The following is a 24,114-nucleotide window of genomic DNA, read 5'->3' as shown; positions in this document are numbered from 1 at the left end:
CCTGAGTAATTCCTTGAATTGTTGTGCTTTCTCTCCAGCCAACTTCAAGGTCTTCAGCTTGGTCTGTGTTAACCGTAGAGCCTTCTCTGACCACTGATTATGGCAACCAGTGGTTTATGCTCTGAATATTCTATTGCTGCATTAGTATGCTAGTTTTTAATTTGTAATGAGTTTGTTGTTGATTGGATGTTCTTAATTATCGGTGATAACTGATGAATTATTTAGGGTATTTATTAGAGTCCTGAACAATTGTATAGCTTCTTACACTGATGAAGACCAATTTTGCTTGAAAACTTTGTGGATATTAAATGTATATGGTTTCAACCAGCTGTGTCATTCCTTTTGTGATTTTTGGATGTTTTCCCTCACTATCACAACCCTGTTGTGGAGCACAGGCTGAGATTATGAATATTGCTCCATCATTACACTGGCATGTGATTGCCACACTCCATTCCCATCACAATTTCAAGACTATTTCTAGCCTCTCCTCCTGGTAGACTGGCTGCACTGCCCTACCAACTTGTCTCCTGGATACATAAGATGTCCAGCCTCCTTCACTTCCAAGCCTTGTCCTTCATGTGAACCTATATTGAGTATGGCAGTTCTTACTTTATGTTTGGCAAGTTGATTGTTTTTTTCCAGCTTTTGCTCAACAAAACTATGACAAGCTGGGTAACTGGACACCTGCCTGCTAGTAGCTTTATGACAGGCACCCACTGGCTAATAGGGGCATATACACCCATCCCAACATTAGCATAGGTCCATGGCATAGGTTGGAGTAGGCCAGGTCCTTAAGCCACTAATCAGCAGCAAATACCAATGCCCATTTTGGCGACATTAATCATCATGACCGAATCACCTAGTACCCTGGTCTGTAATCCATGTTCTCCTGTCTTGAGAGTACTGGATACCACAATAGATGCCCAAAGTGTTTAATCTATATACCTCTTTCCCCTATAGGGCACCATCTATATTCTGTGCTGTTATCCATGGCTCCATTCTTAGGTGAGTTTGAGATGGAAACATTTAGCATGTGTTTTAGAAGTTGGAGAAGCCACACAAGGAGAGCATGCAAACTCCAAACAGGCACCAGTCAGAGATCAGGATCAAACCCTGTACATTGTACATGGGAAATGAAGACCATAACCATTATGCCAGTTGGTGTCTCTCTATATCTATATTTCCCCTGATATTCTCATTGTAGAATTCAAATGTTAGCTGTGAGTATCTGGGTTGATAAAATGCATCAAAGAAGAAAGTGAAGTGAAATGATTTTCTTTAATAATTAATAAAGGCATGAAAAATACTTTATGCTTAGCATCATAGTAGCACACCAGTTGTACTTCAATTAATTTCAGGTAGATCAAGTAAAAGTGGGCCTTACTGTTTTAAATGTCTTTGGAAGGCATACTTTCACTATATCTATGCCATATTTTTACTTCAGAAAAGTACAGCAACTATATTTACATCTCTTCATGAACAGGTATGTACGACTATATAGGAACAGTTAAAGATAACTTGATTTTTTGTAATAAACCTCTGTCAGGAATTATTTTGTTAATATATTAATACTTGTACAGGCCCTTTCACCACAGCATGCAATATGTCAATTATACTGACAAATTAAAAAAATAACTGTCATTCTTATTGCTTTGTTTTACCACAGCTTTTAGCTGAAGATTGGCCTTTTGGAGTAGAGATGTGTAAATTAGTGCCCTTCATTCAAAAGGCGTCTGTGGGGATCACGGTGCTGAGTCTCTGTGCACTAAGCATTGACAGGTGAGCCACGCTGTATTCATTTCCTTTAATTTCTATTAAACTGAATCTTACTTTTAGCTCTAATGTTCCACTTGTAGCAGACATAATACCACAAGATGTTACTCAGAGACTTTCTGGTTCAGGTAAATACAACATTTCTGCATTAGTAACATAATTGGAGGGAAATATGCAATGTGTAGCAGTACAGTCATGATAGAAGGAAATTAAAACTCAGCAAGAATGCCCAGATATGTAAGAAACATGAAGCTTTTCCTCTGCCTTTGCTGTTCTGCCCTTGTAAATCAAATGACTTTAGTGTTCATTTTTTGTTTATTTGGTTGTTAGGTTGTTAAAATTTGCTATCACAGTAGATATAGAAAAGGAAATGCCTCATAAAAGTCTAAAGTAGTCTCCCAGTGTCAGGTCTCCATATTTGTTTTATGAGTTTATTAATTCAGAAAGGCTTTATCTCAAGTTAAACACTACATTTTTCAGACTTTTTAGATGCATATGGTCCATAATGATCTAGGTCTCTGTTAAAATCTAAATGCAATCAAGACTTTCCTTCAAGTTTACAAATACCGAATTCTTTGCATTGAAGACATATGAATTATTAATTATCTAGTTGATTCATTCTAAATGGATGCACCTTCAATAAGTTGATTTAAATTTCTCAGTTCTGTACTCTAAAATCACTGCTCCCCATAGAATATCATTGCTAGTGTGATTTTTATTTGTTCACCTGCAGTGATAGCACTCTTGTGTCATCTTTTCCTTTTTAACCTATATTTGCAACATTGTGGAGTTGGTATGTGTAAGTCTGAGGTATGCAGGCTTGCTCCCACATGAGAGTGCCAGAAAATTTATTTTTAAAAAGAGTTTTGTCAAGTGAAAGGTTTGAGTGGTTATTTTCATCTAGATGAATGTTCTCTGTGTTTAAAGGCATTGATACATTGGGGAATTACTACAAAATGCCATAGAGTAATGCCCTTAGTGCCTGCAGCTCCTAATAAAAAGATTTATTTAGCCTAGTCACAAAAATCCTACATAACTGATTATGATATGTTTGGAAAACTCAGCAAGATTCTGTAAAAATGATGGTATTATCACAGTAATAGTGACTGTCAGGGATGATGAAGGAGCAATGCATAGGAGACTTATGATCAAATACTGCTGATCGCTCAGTTTGTCTTTACTGCCTGAGTAAGACAGTTAGCTAGTATCTCTTTTTATCTGTTTAATGATAAGTCAATAAAAGCCTTCTTTGAAACTGGCAGAATAAATGGGCAGCTGAAGAGAGCTGATAACGCACTCTGAGGTTTACCAGCCTTGGAGGTACTCATATTAGTTAGAGGATGTGTAGAAGTTCAACACTCTGGATGGGTTAATGTGGGTTATGGAGACTTGCCTCTGTGTAAAGCATCTTAATCAGAACTCCATCCTGTCTATCACTATCAACCAAACAGACTTCAGTGGAGTAATCTTTGATTAGACAAACAATATCCAAATTAATATATACAAGTAGTTTAGAGATTACCTAGGAATACAGTCCTGAAAGAATATTCAACTGAAAGTCAAACAGTATGTCAGTTTATGTTAACTTCTGGTTTACTTAATATTGCATTTTATTAACTTATTGCACTGTTTTAAAGTGCTATGTTACACTCTTTACCATAAATATTATAGAAATGGTTGTATTGAATCTGGTCATCTGCAAATAAGACTGCCATTGTCCCATAACGTAGCCTGTTTGAGACAAATGACAGAAGTCGTATACTTTTACTCAGACAAATAGTGTTTATTGCATGTTGCACATCTTCCATAGCTTCTTTGAATGATCTTCAATAAATCCATGGCAAGATATCAATACATATCATGGTTATTCAGTTATGCTCAGCAGGACCACACAATTGCAGCCTTGGGGGTCCTGCATAGTTGGCTGCAATGCTGTACACCTTGCTTGTGTCACTGTAGGGCTATGCATCTTTTATGTAGCAGACCCATTTTATAATGCACCTATTTGCAGATGTATTTTAATACATAGTACCATATATTTATTTCACATTTGATTCAATAGAATTTTCTCTGCCTCTGTAATATGTAAGCAGACCACTGGATACAATGTAAAATACATTGAAAAGGCCACAGGCCTAATGAAATAATTATTTCTGTGAGGCAACAGTTGATTATGAGCATTTTCTTTATAATTCCTGCCACTCACTGACTGAAATAATGACTACATTTTCTATAAACTGCAAACAAACAGCTAACATATTCTTCCTGCAAGAAAAGACGTTTCCTGACAATAGCTTTACAGCCATAAAATTATTGACAGCATTATTCTTACACAGGTATAGAGCAGTTGCATCTTGGAGTCGCATTAAAGGAATTGGAGTTCCTACATGGACTACAGTGGAAATTTTGCTGATCTGGACAGCATCAGTTGTTCTTGCTGTGCCTGAAGCAATTGGTTTTGACATGATCTCCATAGATTATAAAGGAAAACCCTTACGAATATGCTTTCTTCTCCCTGATCAGAAAACTCAGTTTATGAAAGTAAGTAGACCTCTGAATATATTAGTATTACAATATGCATGTCTATATATTTTAACTTTACAATTAAGCTTGAAATTATGACTTGGCTGCATTGTGATGTATCATAATACAGTAAAGTAAATTTAACATACTAATAATATGTTTGAAATAATATGCTCACAGCGTAAAAATCATGATGTGATAATGTCATTGTTTATTGTGCTGGCTTCCTGCTCATACACAAACTAATGTGCTGAACTATAGTCATGAAGAGAACTTATGAGTGCCCTCCTCACAAACGCTATCCGTCCAATATGAACTGTAGTTTTCTGCTCAGGCTTGCTGATTGAAATGCAACACATCTATTGCTAAGTAATAAGCTAGTGCTCATGAATATACATTTCAAAAAGCAACTGTCCTCAAATTAAAAATAGATATTTATTTAAAGTGTGTTATTTCCACTAGTTTAATAGGTTCGTTGCTACTTAAGATATGGTATAATTTATGGGAAACAATAAAAATGTGGGAAAAGCAGAGGTCGTTGTTGACAGGCCTTACGGCAGAACATACACTAGAGTTTAAGGATAAAATGACAAAATAACTTTTTCTGAAAACGTAACAATTGGATGCATTAAAATATTAAGCAGTACTTTCTGGTGCATTAAAATGTGATGGATATAGGGCCTTTTTCCAAAATAAATCTGTGTTTTTTTTTTCTTCAGAAAATGAATGCTAATTCGTGTCATCTTATTTTATGAGCTCACAAAATCAGTACTATTGCTATTTTCAGAAGTATCTGATTTCGAAGCCTTCTTCATGAGTCTGTTGCTGAGAGAATGAGAGATATGCTACAAGTACACAACTAAGACAAACTACATAAAGCAATAGTAACAGAAAGTACTGTGTCACATCAGAGGCTTGAAAGGCCATCGTTAAGATGAAACCAAGAACTGTATCTAAAGCTTGGCATTAAATACCATAGTTCAGTTTATGCTATAATAACAGAACAACTGTGTAAGGCTAACCACGTGAGCAATCAGAATGCAATTCTCATAGAATATTTTGCCGTGAACATTTTAAGAAATGAATAGACTGCCCTAAGTTTGCCTGTAGTAGTCCTTTAAGTATTTAGTATTCATCCAGGGAATTCTATTATATTACATACACACACATATTGTGATTCTAAACACACGATTATGAAATCCCTCCCATAAATCAAATATTACACTTACATCATGCATATTATTAGCTCCCTAAATGAGTGAGAAGCATGTGACTTAAATTCAGGATTATAAACAAAAGATTAAAGAGTGCAGAATCTGGATTAACATGATGACAAGATGACTGGTAGTAGCAGAAGAATATATATATATATATATATATATATATATATATATATACACACACAGTATATAAACATTGGCACAAAAATGACATGACATTAACTACATATTTATTTTTGCCATCAGAATTATAGATGTGCAAGTGTCAGATACCAGGCAACAAATAAGTGTAGGCGTCATATGCTTATATTAATGCTTACAAACATTTAACATCTGCATGTTGGTAGAACAATGTATGACAGTGTTCTTTTGCATTTGAAAAAATGGGATACTGACAGTTAATAACATCACATTACTGTGGACTTACAGACAATATTATGAGATGTCTGATTTGGAGCAGGGGAGTCCTGACTACAACTGTGATATTCTGCATTGTACTTTAGTGGTACAAGAAGTAGTTGGAGGAGAGTGCATAATGACTTCCCTGGGCTATACTATCTTAGTGATGCTACGTGTCCGGTTCCAGAGAGGGTGGTTAAAAGAAAGCTACACAAGATCTGAAAATGTGTACTGTTAACATCTACTAACATCTACTTTTACCAATTTTTATAAAAAATGTATGTATTTTAATATCTTTGGCTATAACTTGTATGAGTTTGTTGTTTCTGACTGGCAGTCGCAATGAACAGCATGTTAGAAGAAGCCAATGGAAGCACTACAGCCTGCAGTGCTTTAGATGGACAGGACTGAGCATTTGTTACTGTGTTCACAGTAATAGTTAACAACATATGCTATATTATTTCCCCATTAACCACATTGCAGAGAAAACATCATAAGGTATCTGTGGCTTGCTGACATCAGTCCATAACAATAGCATCCATGTGTGACAGCCATCTAGCACACCTACAGAGATATAATACTTTATTTTTCAGATATGTAAAATTATGATAATTTTCATATTTGGTTTTGTAGTGGATCATAGCAACATGATGGGTGACGTATCTTTCTTAAACTGACATTACTCTGGACAAATCTGCTCCACTATGTGATTACTGTCTACCACAGCTGCAGATTTATATAGTTTTTTATATTTTGCTTATACAGATTATGATATATTTCATATTTCTGTCAATATCTCCTTAAGGGAGAATGGTAATATGCTGGTTGAACTACCATAAAAATGGCATCAGTCTGGATAAACCTGCTGCAAATATATGGTTTCTGTTTACCACACCAATAGGAATCATGTAGCACATCTGCTGAAATATGATATTTTATTTATGTTTCAGATTATGAACATTATGACATTTTCACATTTTGTCAATACCTCTATAAGTGACTGTGACAACGTGATAAAAATTATTTTGAAGCGTGCATGATTCTAGACAGATTGGTCCAGATACATGTCATCTGTCTAGTACAACTGTAGAGATATATTTGTTTATTTTTCAGATGATAATATTTATACTATTTTCAAATCATTGTCAATATCTCCTTACGGAAGTATGACAACGTGATGGGTGACTTATGAACTGAAAGTTGAGATCAATGTGGAAAAAATCTACTACTGATATTTCGCCATTGTGTATTAGATGCAGGGATACAGCAGTGCGCTTATCTGTCAGATTATGACAAATATGATACTTTTCATATCTGTGTCAATATCTCAGTTAGGGAGGAATGTAATGTGAAGTGTGAGGCCTCAGTCTGAAGATGAGATCAGTCTTGGTGAGGGTGCTAACTGTTGAGCTACACTGCTTGTCAGATGATCAGAAATGTGACTTTTTTTATACCTGTGTCAATATTTCAGTAAGTTACTATGGCAAAGTACCTACTGAGGTCACATTTTAAAGATGATATCCAAACAAACACAATCAGCAACAGGTACTATGCATACCTTTCAATCTCTTAGCACAAAAAGTCTGGACAAAGACTGAAAGAATGTGGGGACGAAGGTCCAAAAATAGGAACAGCTTTTAAATATTGCTCTTATAAACTTAGAAAGTTGCTAGAATAACAGGATTTCTCTTAGCATGTATTTTTCTGAAGGTTATGAAGTCTGAAACAGAAATATATATCATTATTTACTGACTTCAATCCTTAGATCATCTCAGTGATTTGCAAGAAAATCACAAATTTTATGAGGAACAGACAAAAAATGAGGCAAAACTCTCGACAGCTGAGAGGTATGGTAATGTGCATCTATATGGAATTGTCATCAAGATGTTATCAATAGCTTTAACAAATACACATAAAATATGCATACAACCTGTAATTACTGACAGCTGTTAAATCAAACTTATGAGTCGCAATGTTAGATGTAATACCATTGCTTAGATATGTATGTGTGATCTGAACAATTTTTGCTTCATACCTTTTTAGTGGTTGTTACAGTAAGAGTTATGAGCGTGTGTTTCAAGTATGGCTTTAGAAATGGATTCTTTGAAAAAAAAAATCAGGATGTACCACAGCTTCTTTGAATGAAGATAAAAATTACATTCCCTAGCTGCTCTGGAGAGATGAGCTGAGATTAATTCATTTAAAAAGAGATTGTAAGCACACAGACAGCTTACCAATGATGATTTTTGGATGTTTTTATACTGTTTCAGCTTGCCTATTTATTCTCATGTAATCTGTTAAGTTAACTAACAGCTCATGGCCTTTTAACACCTACAGTCTGAAAAACAGGCAAAGAAACATGCAGAAATAGTGTATATTCAAGGTGAAAGAGTACAATAAAACAAGCTGGGTTTATGAACAACTTTAAAAAATACAAATTTCGAAGTTGCAAAAAAATACAAGCCATGGCAACATACTTTCTAAACAGAAATGTAAGAATCCAAGAATATCCCCAAATGATGTTTAACAAGCAAAACAACATTACTTAATAAGGTCGTACTGATTACATAATAAACCAGAAGGGTGTTATTTAAACTGGTCAGGTTCCAAAATGCACTGTGTATGAAGTTAAACAGTACTCCAAGCTTTTACTCTATGCTTGATTCCAAAAAAAATGGGGGTCTGACACTCCCCTTTGTGTATAAATCGGAATCAGGTTAGTTATTCACACCAAAATCAGCACTGTACATTAGTGCAGTTCTTCCATGTTCAGGGCTGCCTAAATGGAGACTCACATCAAAGACAATGGGGTGTGTCACAGAAGTTACAGCCCCACCTGTACATGGGACTAGGTACTACAGACTGTACCTGGTGGGGAGCCAGACTGAATACAATACCTAGATCAATGTACAAGTGGAGCTGTACTGCAAATATCAAAAGAGCTGGTAGAGAAGCCTGAGTTCATGCACATCTACAGCTGTGCATACTGTAAACCATCTCTTAAACTCCTTCGTGGATGGCTTATATTACTGTATTCTCCAAAGAGATTTATTTCTCTGCAGGACTAATGTCCCTTCATGTCTGTCTCTCTTTTTGAACAGGGCAAATGCAGGCATAACCACTGTGTTGACATACAGGTAGAGCTGCTACATTGAATGGCCTCATGGCCATGCTCCTCTTACTGTATGTCAGACTTGGTATTGCATGCAAGATCTCATGCCTGAAACCGCTGTGCCACAGAACGTTTCATGGACTGGGGTTTTCAGATGACGTAACTTACAGTGCCACATTTAATCCTTTAATCCTTTAAAATGTAATAGTCCATTTAAGTAACCAAGTGCTCAAGAAAGCAATAATCCTTTTTGGATACTGTAGGAGCTGTAAAAATGCCCATAGTTTACATATTTAGAGACTGAAAGTATACTAACACTAACATGCTTACTGTTTTGTTTTTTTTAGTTCTACAAGAACGCTAAAGATTGGTGGCTGTTCAGCTTTTATTTTTGTTTACCTCTGGCATGCACTGCTGTTTTCTACACACTGATGACCTGTGAGATGCTAAGGAAGAAAAATGGGATGAAGATTGCATTAAACGATCATCTGAAGCAGGTGCCATAATGTCTGATACATGAGTTTAATATAAAGTGTAAGCCTTTATCTCAGATACTGATATGTTGGTAACTGTGTTTTGGAGCTATGACTCATGTATTGTAACATCTCTGAGGATTTCCATGCCTGATACAATATTCTGAAAAAAAAACAAATAGAAATATATTTCATACCAAGTCAGCTCAATGTCTTAGAGCAGTAAAGCAATGAATATTGATGTTCCAAGATCAGTTATCACCTCAGATACTAGAGGAGCAGGTATAGGGGGAGGCAGGAGTAAAGTAACTGACTAACTAAAGAGGAAGGACCACAGATGGTCTTCATGGGAAGACCATCATGTCTGCACTTGGTGCAACAGTGCTTAGCACTGTATCGTGGAACGGCATGCGTCAATGCAAGTGTCTTTCCATGTAGGCATCAATGGAAGGCTAGGGACATAAAGCAACACTCAGTGATCCCTGCCATGGATGGCAGCACAACTCCTAGTGCTGTATTCATGCCCCCATTGGGAATAAATGTCTTGGTGCACAGTCACCTGTTGTGGCAATAACTGGGACAATGAGAATGACCAGAGGGAGGCTTAATGGTCAGAGTGGGGACAGGAACCAAAACAAAAAAACTTCTTGACTAGCAGAGTGCATTGATATCAAGTCAAATCCATTATAGCAACTAAATCCATTGCTCTGCTCTATTCATTCCTGTTTTTTTTTTTTTTGCATAAATAGACCTTTGTGCATCAGTAACAAAATGTTTTTTTATGCATTGCCACTTTAGCAGAGTACAGCCTTTTATTTAATAAATGTTGCATAAAGTCAATGCCATTACCTCATTGTATATATTGTATAAGATGTGATAAACTACACAAGAATGGCATTCATATGTATCTCCAGGTTATAGTGTCTGAGAGGGAATAAATGGCCTGATGTTTGACAGCTACAGATTCTCGTCTCTAATACAAGCAAACAGGGTAAAAGCGGGCCTGCCCCTGTGGTAGGGACTGAGTACCCCATGGGCAAATTTCAATCCTTTGGCAGGAGCTGATGAATGTGAGTGGAATATGATACCCAGCCATGGCTGGATATCATTTCTTGGTATGTATTAGAAGGCTGAATGTTGCTTCTGGTGTTCCTGTAACTACATGAACACAATGAATTGTTGGTGTTTGCTGATACTGCCTTTCTCTGTGATGGCCAGTCACTGACCTATTTTTGAGGTATGAGAAAACTTCCATTATTAGACAGACATGCATTACTAGAGCACTGTCAGAGTTAGGCCATGCAAGGAAACACATACCTGTGTCATCTGTTGCCTTGGAGATGTCATCACTGATGTACTATGCCGTCAAGGACTGTGGACAATAATGCAAGATCTGTGCACAATAGACACAGATGATTAGATATGGAGGTGAAAGAAGAGATCTGCAGTTCACTGTTTGGGGTTTTTGAGAATTATTGCATTGAGAAGAGTTTGATATATCTTCAGAATGCTCAGACACATAGAGATGTGACATTATATGAAGCTCCTAACCCTAGTGTGATATGTATTTTGAAATCTTTGGTTGATTCAGTTGATGATTTCGGGCTTCAATACATAGTTTGTTGATCTGTTTACTGTTCTATTTTAAGGTCAGTTTTAGTTTGTTTCGGCTCCTTAATGATGTGCAGCTCTGCATGCTGTTAGGAAAGCAGAATCTACTGTATGGTTTCATATTCACAAATTACGAAAGTTCAGAATTTAAAAAATGTGCAATAATGGCATTCCTATTACTTCACACTGTTTCAGTAATACCAAAATCCTAGTAAAGAAGAAAAACAGTCCTGTTTGTTAAGTCATACTCTATCAACTGGCACAAATACACCTATACAGAGTGCTAATTCTCACTTTCCTGGAGGAAGAAGCCTACATATCAAGTGCACACTACTGCTGACTTATGTTACATAAAATGCAATACTTATTGCCATGGTGCAGATGGTGTGAAATTGTTCTGGATAACTACTATATGGGGCATGTAGCCTGTAGTGAGGGTCAATAAAAGAATTACATCTGTATAAAAAAAAAAAAAAATTTAGTAAAGCTTGGAAATAAAAACTATGACCAAACAGATGAAAAATAGAGTAAGTAAAAATAAGAATGGAAAATATAACTGTAAATAGATACAAAATTATAAAAAAGAGTGTAAACATAAATTAATAAATGGAATTACTACTGGAAATAGATGACAATTTATACTTTTTAAAAATAATATTCTTTGTTGTACACTCTATTTCATTTGTGTTTTTAGCCCTCATTTTGTCAGTGATTTGCTAGTAGCTATTGTACTGCTATCTGTTGAAATTATGAGGACCATAACTGTAATTCTGAGAATGGTAGAGGAGCACATCCAAATATGAATACTCATAGCCCTGACGATGGGGTACCTTAGAGTTTTCCCTACTACCAGACACACCATATTTAGTATACATAGGTAATAGAGATGAGGAGTACAGGGGCTGAGCTCCCAGTAAATCTGTTCAAAATGTATAACACAAAATTTCAGAACATACTTTTTTAAACAATTTATTCTGTAAAGCAGTGGGACAGGCAGTAGCTGGTCTCACACTTATTTTATAGCCATTATGTGAGCTGTCTTGGGTAGAAAAGAAAGGCAGATTCTTTCCATATGAACAGCCTGGCATAGTCACATGCCTGGGTCAGTTCAGTCCATGCTTGCTTAACATTTGCAGCTTTCAGATATAGTGATTGATCTCAGGAATTGAACAGTGAAAATGTACTAGTATTATTAATCCTGATCTAAAAAAAATGAGACCACCAGCATAAAAGCTGAATACCTACTGATTAAAATGAATATGAAAACTTGCTGTTATGACTACTGTACTTGACTCATATCACTGCCAGTAAAAAGTACAAAGTAACCTGCAACATGATGCAGTAAGACCTCTTAAATGTACACAATACAAAAAAGGAGATATTTTCTCTTAAGGATATGTAGTAGCACTTCTTAGTTTCCTCAGGGCATCCTTATGCCACTATTCCATCCCCTCTTTACTAGCATGCAGATATATTCACTGACCATATTTGAGCTCTTCTTTTGAATATTAACCTAAGGCTAACTTGCCCCTTGTATATTAATAGGTAACTACTCCAGCTCTATCTAGTAACAACTGCTGTCATGTACCAGACCTCTATGGCCTTCCACAGCTCTACAAATGACTTAAACAACTGTGCATTCTTGACAGAATGTATTTACTAAATAAACCTGTTGAAAAGGTACAGTATTTGTAGCATTGTGCATCCTCTCTTTTGCAATAATATGTGAGCTTTGCTTCTCAGTTCTGACTTCCCTTAAATATTACACAACTTTCCTTTCCCAAGTCTTTTTTTAAACAAGAAACATCTTTATTAAATTATCATGTATGACATAGGTCATGTTACATTTGTATAAATAACAGTAAACCATAATGACACAATCTCAGTTCCAAACATTATACATTCCAAACCGTGCAACACAATTGTAGCTGCAAACATTCATTATACACCACTTTTAACATATCCAGTCATTGTTAGTCACCCATTACATAGCTCATTCATGTCCTGCCTTCTTTTAAACATTGCTCCTTCTCTGCATGTATTGGTCCCACATTTCCCATTTTTCTCTTATGTAATTTGCTCCTACCCGTTTCTAAATATCCCAGTTCCAGTTGTTTTAACTCTGTTACTATCTTCACTACTTCTAGTAAAGTTGGTTTAGACTGTGATTTCCATTTTCTGGTAATTGCTTTTTTGGCAGCTATCATAATTAATCTCAGCAAGGCTTTACTATGCCTAGGCAATTCTGAGTTTGTATCATAGCTTAAAAATATCATTTCCCTAGCCACTCCAACTTGTTCACCCAGCATGTCCGACAGGGAATCTTTAAAGTCTACCAAATTATTACACTCCCAGAAAATATGTTCACACCTCCAACAGTTGCTGTCACCATAACTGAGGAGTACTGGCATTTACTGGCAGTGATATGAGTCATGGAATTCTATAGCAAAGCCACTGGTGCACAGAAATGTGAAGGCCATCTTTGCTCAAGGTTAGATGCCCACCTGCATCAAACCTCAGCCAGCACCCATACCATTTGCTAATGGATGTGCTGCAGCATGTTTTTCCTCAAGCAACGGTACTGCAGTGAGGCTGTTGACCCTTTCTTAATGACAGGAGTCCCACCTAGGGCAGTTATTCCTATTAATTCTTGCTGAAACATGATGATCTGATATAATTCCTAGGAGCAAAGCACATACAAGCGGGGCATCATTATCAGTAACAACATCAGAAGAGTAGGTGGTCTCCTAATAGAAGGTAAATTGCTGAGTTGTTACATATACTGGGAATAAAACAAATACAGTTACAGGTTTATAGACTATAAGGGATTTCACCCTTCCTGAGAATTCAATGCATTCATTTTTGCAGGCATATGATGAATATAAACAAGACAGCTTGTTTTCAATTTAGTGTTGTATTTCTTACAAAAGAAACTATAATTTATAATCTTCTTCAAACCAATATTTTTATTTTTTAAGGAATCAGTACCTCTGCTAACTTCATAATTTCTGTTTCTTTTTTTGTGCCTGTTGTTTTCTCATCAGAGGCGTGAAGTAGCAAAAACAGTGTTCTGCTTAGTTCTTGTTTTTGCCCTCTGCTGGTTACCACTTCATCTCAGCCGGATTTTAAAGCACACAGTATATGATGAAAAAGACCCCAATAGATGTGAACTACTTAGGTAAGACACTTGATTGTTCTGCACTAAATTTATACTAACTGCCAAAACTGCATTATTTCAGTTTATCTATATCTGGATATAGATATTGTTTAATGGTTTTATAGTCCTGCACACTGTTTAGAATAAATTAATTACAGAACAATATTAGTCTGTGTACTAAATGTTATAATGTTTATTTCTTTTAACAGCTTCTTTCTAGTGATGGACTATATTGGAATAAATATGGCTTCTTTGAACTCTTGCATCAATCCTATTGCCTTGTACCTGGTTAGCAAGAGGTTCAAAAATTGTTTTAAGGTAAGCCAATAACTGCAATGCAATTTGTCAAAGGTATTTTATGGAGTGTTAAACAGAGTAAAGCAGCAAACAAAAGGGGGAAATCCTGCACAACTATTTGTTTATCTCAATTCTGGTAGCAGAACAAGGTACTGAATGAAGTTTGTTTTTGGCATGATACAGGTTGGAAGGAATGAATGCAAAATGTAGGCAGGTTCATAGAACATAGCAGGCATACATAAATAAAGAACAAATGCAGAGATTGATAAAATACACTGAAAAACTATGCGGACAAAAACTTTACAAGCATATGTTACAAGCATAACAATAGCATTCTCAAGAAAAGTGAAAACATTAGTGTCATATTAAAAAAAAAAAAACAAAGCAGAAAGGTAATTTTGCATGTGGCTTCTTGCTGGTTGTGTAAAGCTTTGAATGTACAGTGGTAAGTAAAAAAATGCATTCTAAAACTTTTAGACTGTCTTCTGTAATGACACAAGCACATATTTCATACACAAGAGTATATTCACATTTCATGTGTCACAACAACACGTAATGAATTGTTGAGCTATAACTCATTCTGGCTTTAATGCATCAAAATAATTATTCCCACCCCCCCCCCCCATTACACAGACACCTTTCTCTGAGGTTGTGGATATCAGAGCTAGACAGTTAGTGTATACATATGTTTAGGCTGAAGAATTTTTGTAATGTTAACACTTTAAGCTATGTTTTTGATGAGTTAAATTATCTATATATCTAGCTAGCTGTTTAGATATAGACAGATAAATAGATAGATAAATAGATATTATGGCATACTAGCCTAGTATGACAAGTCTCACTTTTGGATGTGTCAACATTGGTGTCTTATAAATAATTTTGCATGCATAATGATTATTTATTGTTTATTGTAAATAATGTTAATATTTCTGTACAGAAAATGTATTGTTTACTAAATAAAGACACATATATCGCTGTATTAATTGGAGAGGTTCCTTTAAACAGTGCTGGCAACAAACAATTATCTTGTCACTTTCATGTATAAAAAGGAGGACTATGTCCCTGGAGATCAAAGAAGTGGGCCTCTCACTGCCTGGGTGAGATTTGTGTCTGGATCAGCAGTTCTGGGAAGTGTGCTTTAGAAAAGAAGTAACAATCTGAAGGTACCCAAATTAATCTGGAGATATGCTGCTTAAGAATCCAGCCAGGAGGACACTGTTTGTGTTTCTTTTTAACTTAACCAAAACTGTTAGCTTTGCCTGCTACTTTTAGAAATAAGGGTGTTCCAGACTGACCCTTCACATGCTAAATATTTTGTTGTACTAATAAAGAGATTGTTATACAGTGAAGCTAGGTTTTAAACTGAACAGTCTAAACCTATGGTAAAATCTGTGCCAAATTCTGGTAAAACAAAACAAAAAAAAAAAAACAGAACATGTCAGCTGCAGTTATACTCTGTTTTAAATATGGGCAAAAGGAGTCCCACAGCTAGATTTTGTACTGGTAATATTAACACTATTCCACCTGCTAACTATAACCAGTAAAAAGCATGTTAATAATGATTATGTTAAACTTAAGGAATGGAATGCCATTTCTGCCACAATGTCTTCTGCTATTGCACTATATAAAAATTAAGTGCAGTATTTTATTAATGGAAGGGACCTGCAAGGGCTACTGGACTCAAGCAGTATGTTTATAAAGGAGCAGTCTGTATTTAAATAGTAGACCCTTACTAAGTAATCAGTTGAAACAGTTTGTATTCTTACAGCTCAAAAACAATATCTCATTGTGTAAGTAGAACTAGAGGGGAAAAAATCCCCACTGTAAAGATTTCTGGAGACAATGGGAAGAAGGTTAATCTCTTTGACAGATTACCTTATCTATGGATGGATGGGAACCAGAAGTGAATGAGAGTGCAGATTCTGGTCTGATTAACTAGGAAAAAATAGGGGACTGAGGAAAACACAATCAGACCCATGCATAAAAATGTAAGAATCCAACAAAGACATGCAATGGAAAGCCTCAAAGGTACAAGTATTTGTTTAAGGATACAGAGAGAAGAAGAACCTATGCCACTTAAGGGGATATGTCCCTATCCAGTATGGCAGGGTAGCCCATAATAACAGAACTAGAAAAAGGAAGGAAGTTACAAAGTAGAAAGTACGAGTGTCATCATTGCATCCTGAAAGTTGCAGAGCAAGGAGGAGAAATGACTAGTAAAACTAAAGAGAAGGAATCACTCATTGAAAGGGTGTATTTCATGGGCATGAAGTTAGATGATGTAGAAAATGCACAGTCCTGTCACAATTATAAACTTTCTGTTAAACTAAAACTAGAACCGCCCCCAAATAGAGATTTTGAAACATTAGGTGAGTATTAAATATAGAAATGTAATAATAAGAATCACTTCACTAGGGTAGTAAAATAGGATGAAATTGTATATGGTTAAAATTTTAAACCAACTTCTGTCAATGAAAGATAAAATCCTCAAATAAGGGAAAACTCCAGGAGGCAAACATTTGCAGGTAGAGGAAAAAAAGGTGAAACTGAAATAAACCCTTTGCAGAGGGAGAACAATATATGGAGAAAAAGAAAAAAAATACAGAGATGCTGACAAGATTCCCTTGAACAGAACAAGGAGGGTTCTATGTATCAGGTTCAGAATGGAAATGAACAATTGAAAAAAGTAGAGATGGTGGCATCTGACATTAAAGAATAATGGTATGAACTTACGAGAAATGAGGCACTGACACCCCAGTGCTCGAACTGGTAGAAAAGAAATTAATGCCTTCTTCCTCATGACAGGCTGACTTCAGTGAAACTCCAGAGATGACTGATCTCCAATTAAGTCTAGTAAACTTTAAAAAGGCACAACTAGGAGATAACAATGAGAAGAACAAGGAAACTACAGCTAGAATTGTAGGGAAAGAAATTGGACAAAATGTTGATACTTCATGCACCTACTTTGAATTACCAAAATGATTTATTGCACTGTGAAAGGAAGGACAGGGACGAAGTGGTATATTAGGTATCAGTGCCCATTATTTCAGAAATATAGGGATGAGCTTAGTACACATTCATTTGCTACAATGATATTTAGTAATGGAAAACAATAAATAAAAGGTCCTAACAAGGTTTCACTGGTCAGGAATAATGAAAGAAGTTGAGATATTCTGTGTCAAATGTCCTGAAGCCCAGAACATAGCCTCTCACCAAGGCTTTAGACATTTTTGATTACAATGCCTGTCACAGAGGTGGTGTACCATTTTAATGTATTAATATGAACCTTGTTGGGACATTTGTAAAATCTAACCATGGGCTTCAATACATTTTGGTTATTTTGGACTAAGTACCCTAATGTTATTCCTTTATGTAAAACTAATTGCAAATCTCTAGCTAAGGAGATAGTGTTCTTATTTTCCAGACTTGGGATACCTAAGGAAATAAGCACTGACAAGGGAACCCCATTTATTTGCAGAACAATGCATCAACTATGTGCCATTGGTTTAAGGTCAAGTAGTTAAAGACCTCAGTTTACCATGTGCAATCAGATGGTTTAGTGAAGTATTATAAGCAAACACTAAAAATCCATGCTGAGAAAAGTTACTGAGAAACATGGTAAACACTGAGACTATACCTTATTTGTGCTACTAGAAAGTGCCACAAACTTTGGCAGGGCGCAGTCTTACAATTATATATTAGCACCCTCTGCACCGTTAGATATTACCAGAGAAACTTGGAAAGAAGGTAACTTCCAGAGTGTGTGTGTGTGTGTGTGTGTGTGTGTGTGTGTGTGTGTGTGTGTGTGTGTGTGTGTGTGTGTATATCAATCAGTGTTCTGAAACTGTAGAATGAAGTGTGAACTTATGTATTTAGTTTAACAGCAAAAACTGAACTGGTGGAGAACAAAAAATGACCTCTGTGCCTGTTAATACAAGTAAATGAGACACTAAGACACAGATGCAGGAGATAAAGAAGTTTCTATGAAGAAACAGGGAATTGTTTCAAGAACCAGTGCCATGGCATAGAAATTTAAAGCCATAACATATACACTGGCCCCAGCTCACTCAGAATAATCTAGGTAAGAAAGGAGGAGCAGGTAAACCCATCAATTGGTGGGAGCTTTGGGATGGCCAGAATGAATGAAGCAGGGAGGGGAAAAATAAGGGTTTTCAGAACTACTTGGTAGAAATAACCTGATGCAAGAAAAAATACAAAAAAGTTTATGGGATGAAAAAAGACTCAAAAAAGCAAGTGGGATAGCCCTATGGGGTTTGTCCCAATGCCTAATTGAAAACATGTACTCTAATTATTTTTGGAAGTTGAACATTATTTCAAAATTTCACAGTTAAAACTATGCTTGGGATGGATGATCTCATAGTAAGGATAGGAAGGTAAATAGTATCTTAACCACATTAGATCTGACAAAGCAATACTGGGAAATCCCTATAACAGCTAAAGCCAAGGAAAATACAGCTCTTGCAACCCCAAAGGGTTTATTTCAGTATGCTATCTTTCTGTTTCAGCAACATGATGTCCCCAGATCTTTCAAAGATCAATAGGTAACATCCTAAAGCTCCATGTTGAATACACCACCTCCTACCTAGATGATGTTGTAATATATTCTGAGAATTGGGTCTCCCATTTAGCTAAAGTATAGGACTCTCTGAAACAAGCCAGGTTGACGGTTAATGCCTCCAAGACCAAACTAGACGCGACAGAGGTAAAATAGTTAGGTTTATAGTAAGAAGAGGAAAAGCTAAAAGTAGTGAGATATTGGCTCATTACAGGCACTAAGTTTAAGATTACCTGGATACTATCAGAAATTTGTACTCCATTTTGTATCTATAGCATGCTATCTTAAATATGAGAAAGCAGATGATGGACTTTAAAGGTGTCTTAAATATGAGAAAGCAGATGATGGACTTTAAAGGTATAATGGACAGTAGAAATATATATTGCTTTTAAACAGCTGAGGGAAATGTTGGAACATGTCTTAGCATCCCGAGATTTCAGTAAACCCTTCCTAGCTTCAATTGATGCATCAAAAGTAAGCCTAGAAGTGATGCATCAAAAGTAAGCCTAGAAGTAATGCTTTCACAGGATTTTGAGGGAAAAAAAACACATCAAATGTTTTCTAAATCTCAAGCTAAGCATACCTGAGACCAGAAATTCCACTATTGAGAGGGAATGGGTAGTGATCAAGTGAGATCTTTCGGCACTAAAGTTTTATTTCTTGGACAGGGACTTTGTATTTGGTCATAGATCTTGACCCCACCCCCATGTGGCTACACAAGCAACATGATAAGAACACTGAAATATGTTGGTGAACACCCTCATTACAACCTTTCACATTCACTGCAAGCATTGGTCATGCTCAACCCCTCACAATACAGATGGTCTGTCCAGGGTCAACAGCTCTGCTTTAGAACTGGAAACCAAAGGTTTCAACCGGGAGAGGGTTAAATGTAGATTAGTTTGGAGGAGTTACACTGAATGTGTCCAGATTAGTGTTGTGTAAATAATATTGTAATTTGATGTTTTAAAAATAATGTCTTGTAAATATTGTTCTGCAAAAAATGGTGTGTTGCACTTTAAGAAAAGACAGGTATGTCTCTGATTTAGGTAGACGGATTCCACATACATTACTTTGAACAGTGTTTGGTTGCAAACAATTACTTGCCTTCTTTAATTCATAAGAAAGAGGGCTGTAACCCTACAGACTAGAGAGGTTGTCCTTTCATTGTAGGAAGAGTTTTACGTCTGCAACAGTCAGACTTAGAAGTATGGTGTACAATAGAAAAAACAACTACAAGTAGCATGAGACAGTCTATTGATGCTCTACTACAAAATCTGGCCATGAGAAAACTGCCTGAGTATATTTTGGGACTAAACCAAAACTATAATATATGAGAGACTGTAAAATATGTTTGCTGTTTTTGTTTCATGCCTTGAAGAAGTGTTTTATTTAGCAGCGTAGGAGGTATGTACAAATGTATGAGCTGCAATGTATGCAGATAGGTACAAAAAGCCGATGTAGTAGAATAATTAAGGGCCCGCTATGAATTGGGATTACCTTGAGCAGGTCATTTCCCTAGTTATGAGGAAGAACTGACAACCACACAGAACAGGGTGATCAATATGCCAGTCTGCTGAGGAAGTAAAAACTAAATGAAAACTCCATCCAAGCTAGAACTTCCAATGAGTGACCTCCCAAACCTCCTGAGACAGAGGCACATGGGACATATGCAAATGATCCTTATGAACATCAGGTGTTTCAGCTATATGGCGATTCTGATTGCCCATGACTTTTACGTTTGAAGTCTGAGGTCATAACAAGGCCGAAATATGCATATCCATAGCTAGTGGGGTTTGGCTTTATTGGCCTGAAATTGTCCATTAAAATGACTTCAAACGTAAAAGTCATGGGCAATCAGAATCGCCATATAGCTGAAACACTTGATGTTCATAAGGGTCATTTGCATATATCCCATGTGCCTCTGTCACAGGAAGTTCGGGAGGTCACTCATTGGAAGTTCTAGCTTGGCTGGAGTTTTCATTTATTTATTTTTTAGTTATTTTACATTTGTTTACCAGGATAGTCCGACTGGATAATTGTCCATTTTCAGTGGAGGCCCGAGGAGAAAAGCTCCACATAGACAAACTTACATAGATTACACAGAAGTTAGCAAACAATTAACAAAGTGATTATATACAATGGGTTAGTAGTGTTCCCTAGTAGGGACTCACAATTCTCATGGACAGACAATTATTTAGTTTTTACTGATTGTTTTTTCAGTGTGACCTTTTCACTCTTTGTTTTAATTTGTTAGTTGGAATATTTTGCAGTCACCCTAATGATAATGGACATCCACTGGGTATAACAACCCTGTGTTTCTTATGCTTAGTCAAGCACTCTGCTTGTGCTATGCTAATGAGGTCATCACAAGGTCAAAATATGCATATCCATAGCTAGTGGGGTTTGATGTTATTGACCTGAAATTGTCCATTAAAATGACTTCAAATGTAAAAGTCATGGGCAATCAGAATCGCCATATAGCTGAAACACCTGATGTTCATAAGGGTCATTTACATGTATCCCATGTGCCTCTGTCACAGGAGGTTTGGGAAGTCACTCATTTGAAGTTCTAGCTTGGCTGGAGTTTTCATTTAGTTTTTACTGATTTAGTTTTTACTGATTGGTTTTTCAGTGTGACCTTCTCACTCTTTGTTTTAGTCTGCTGAGGAAGGGAAATATCTATGCATCTGGGAAGACAATGATTAAGATATTCTTAAGGTGAAATACCCAGTAGTAATCCATTCAATTTATCTACAGACTCCCAGTGAGGGATTCAGTCAGGTACACTTGGGGTCCAGTAGACATATATAAATATCTTCATGAGGAATTTTACCCATCTATGATCAAGTAATGAAAATATTTTAATATCACACAGACAATCCAAATGGTCCCAGACAGCAAGTAAATATTGCACAAGTAGGTATATAGTCTAATCAAAATGAAAAATAATGTGACTGCATGTGATGTCAGGTGACCAACTTAAAGTCTTCTGTTAAACAAATGTATTAAGATTAAACTGCAAAATTAAGAAAATGAGTCTGAAGATACAAGATTTTGGGACCTATCTATGCTGCTGGTAAAAAAGCTCCAGGATTGGGTTCAGATCTTTGGTAGTATCAGCCAAGGTGATAGAATGAAGTAGCCAATGAACCGCTCTTCTGTCCCAGAAGGATGGTTCAGGGAAAGCTGCTGCCTGTTCAACATCTGATAGAGATCATGAGCTCTGCACAGGGCCTACTTGGGTTAGAAGCAGGGCACTGTAATGTCACCATACATGTCATTCCCCCAACTTGAGAATTTGACAGGTACCATATACATGAAGGTTCCCAGTGCTGTGTTCCTTATATCCCAGTCCAATCCCTCACTCCCCAAGCACCACTGCAATGTACCACAAGGTCAACTACCTACGTAATATGAAGGCCCACCTGATCATAGGGTTATGTAGGGAGTAGGCCGATAAGCAATTGGATATTCAAGTCGTGTGGATATTGTAACAAGAGGGACAGCTAAAAGGCTATATGCACCACTTATTGGGAAGGATAAGATAGAAAGAAAGATAAAAGAGTGAACAGTTAAGTCTGCAGGATTGCCTATTATTCCAGTTAATGATTAATTGACTTTAAAGACTCAGAGGGAGATTAAGATTCCATTGAACACCTAATACTGCAATGCAGTAGCATGACTGCAAGAGTTGTCAAATAATGATTATGTCAGAAGCATTTACTTAGTGGTAAGAAAAAGTCAAGCAACCCATAAAAATATGTTTTTGCAGCTTTTATTTGCTTCTCATCTAGAATCAGTGCAGCAATAAAACAATACAGGAACAAAATCAGCATTAGTAATTAAACTAACTGCCTAAGCAAGCAACAGGATAAATTTAAAAAAAAATTACAGAATATGTTGCCAAACTAAAACAAGCTACAAGCTCAAATGTATAGTTTGTTATACTCTTAAGAAGTAATAGTATATGTTTATGTGAGTAGTGTAAGCATGTTTTTCGGCAGTTGGTGAGCTAACACTTCTAAGGCCTTATACATGTTATGCGATCTAACTAATTAGGAGTAATATCAGAAGGAGAGTCTGGAAGGTGGCGCAACATGGTGCCAGAATGGGGACATAATACAAATTACTAGCAAATAAAAAAGGGCTGGCATATGAATTTTCAAAATGCAGAATTGGCATTTTTTTTAATCACTCAGACATCCATTGCAGCCGACTTTTTCCATCAGATTTAGACTGGATGTCACTTATTTTTATTGAGAAGTATCTTGTATTTACTTGATGAGAAGGCTTTCATTTACGTATTTATTTTTATTTTATTGCTTTTGTATACTATCCATCCAAAAATATTTGTCTTCACCTTCCAACAACTTGTTAATTTGCAATAAAATGAACCTTTTCATGATATATATATAGGGGGTCTACTGTTGTCTAGCGAATATCTGTTTCTTTGAAACCCACAACAGCAACTCCCGATTGCCGAAAGTTCAGTTTTCCAACGTTTCAGTTGTCTGACATTCGTTTCATAGAGATGCAAGGGTATAGTGTTTATGTACATTCACGTACACCATACTACTTTTAGCAGTTGGCAGATATGACAGCATTTATGGAAAGAGGTTAGTATGCCATGCTTTTGCAGGGATGTAGTTAGTGTCTAGTAAGTTAATGTTAGAGCAATCATTGCTTTTCAATGGAGATTGCAGTAGAGTGGACATCAGGAAATGTATCATTTCAGTCACTGTAGTGCAGTCTCAGAGTTGGTATATATAATTTGCTGGAGGTGCAGGAAGGCTTGCCCCCCTGCAAAATTGTTAGACTATCCCCGGGATTCATGAACCTTGCGCCAGGCGCCAGCATAGCGTCGGCGTTATAACGCCAAATATGGCTGCTTAGCGATTCAGGTATGAATGAATTCCACGTGCACTACCGGCGCCGGACCGTCCCCGCCCGGCGTAGGTATGCAAAACACA

The 24,114-nt window shown here is 36.5% G+C and overlaps 1 protein-coding gene across 1 annotated transcript in view; it reads left to right on the top strand.

The window, feature by feature from the left end:
• The window catches only part of EDNRB (endothelin receptor type B), a 379,533-nt gene that overhangs the window by 273,687 nt on the left and 81,732 nt on the right, over positions 1 to 24,114 (top strand). Inside the window, exons 3-7 of the mRNA XM_044072911.1 lie at positions 1,667 to 1,779; positions 4,110 to 4,314; positions 9,375 to 9,524; positions 14,156 to 14,289; positions 14,478 to 14,586. Coding sequence (XP_043928846.1) covers positions 1,667 to 1,779; positions 4,110 to 4,314; positions 9,375 to 9,524; positions 14,156 to 14,289; positions 14,478 to 14,586 — 711 coding nt within the window. The remainder of the gene's footprint in view (positions 1 to 1,666; positions 1,780 to 4,109; positions 4,315 to 9,374; positions 9,525 to 14,155; positions 14,290 to 14,477; positions 14,587 to 24,114) is intronic.

The sequence above is a fragment of the Protopterus annectens genome, chromosome 5.part1 (genome assembly GCF_019279795.1).
Source record: "Protopterus annectens isolate FY-2018-M chromosome 5.part1, PAN1.0, whole genome shotgun sequence".
NCBI classification, from domain to species: domain Eukaryota; kingdom Metazoa; phylum Chordata; order Ceratodontiformes; family Protopteridae; genus Protopterus; species Protopterus annectens.
The sequence above is the reverse complement of the archived record's forward strand: the minus strand, read 5'-3'. Positions and strand labels throughout refer to the sequence as shown.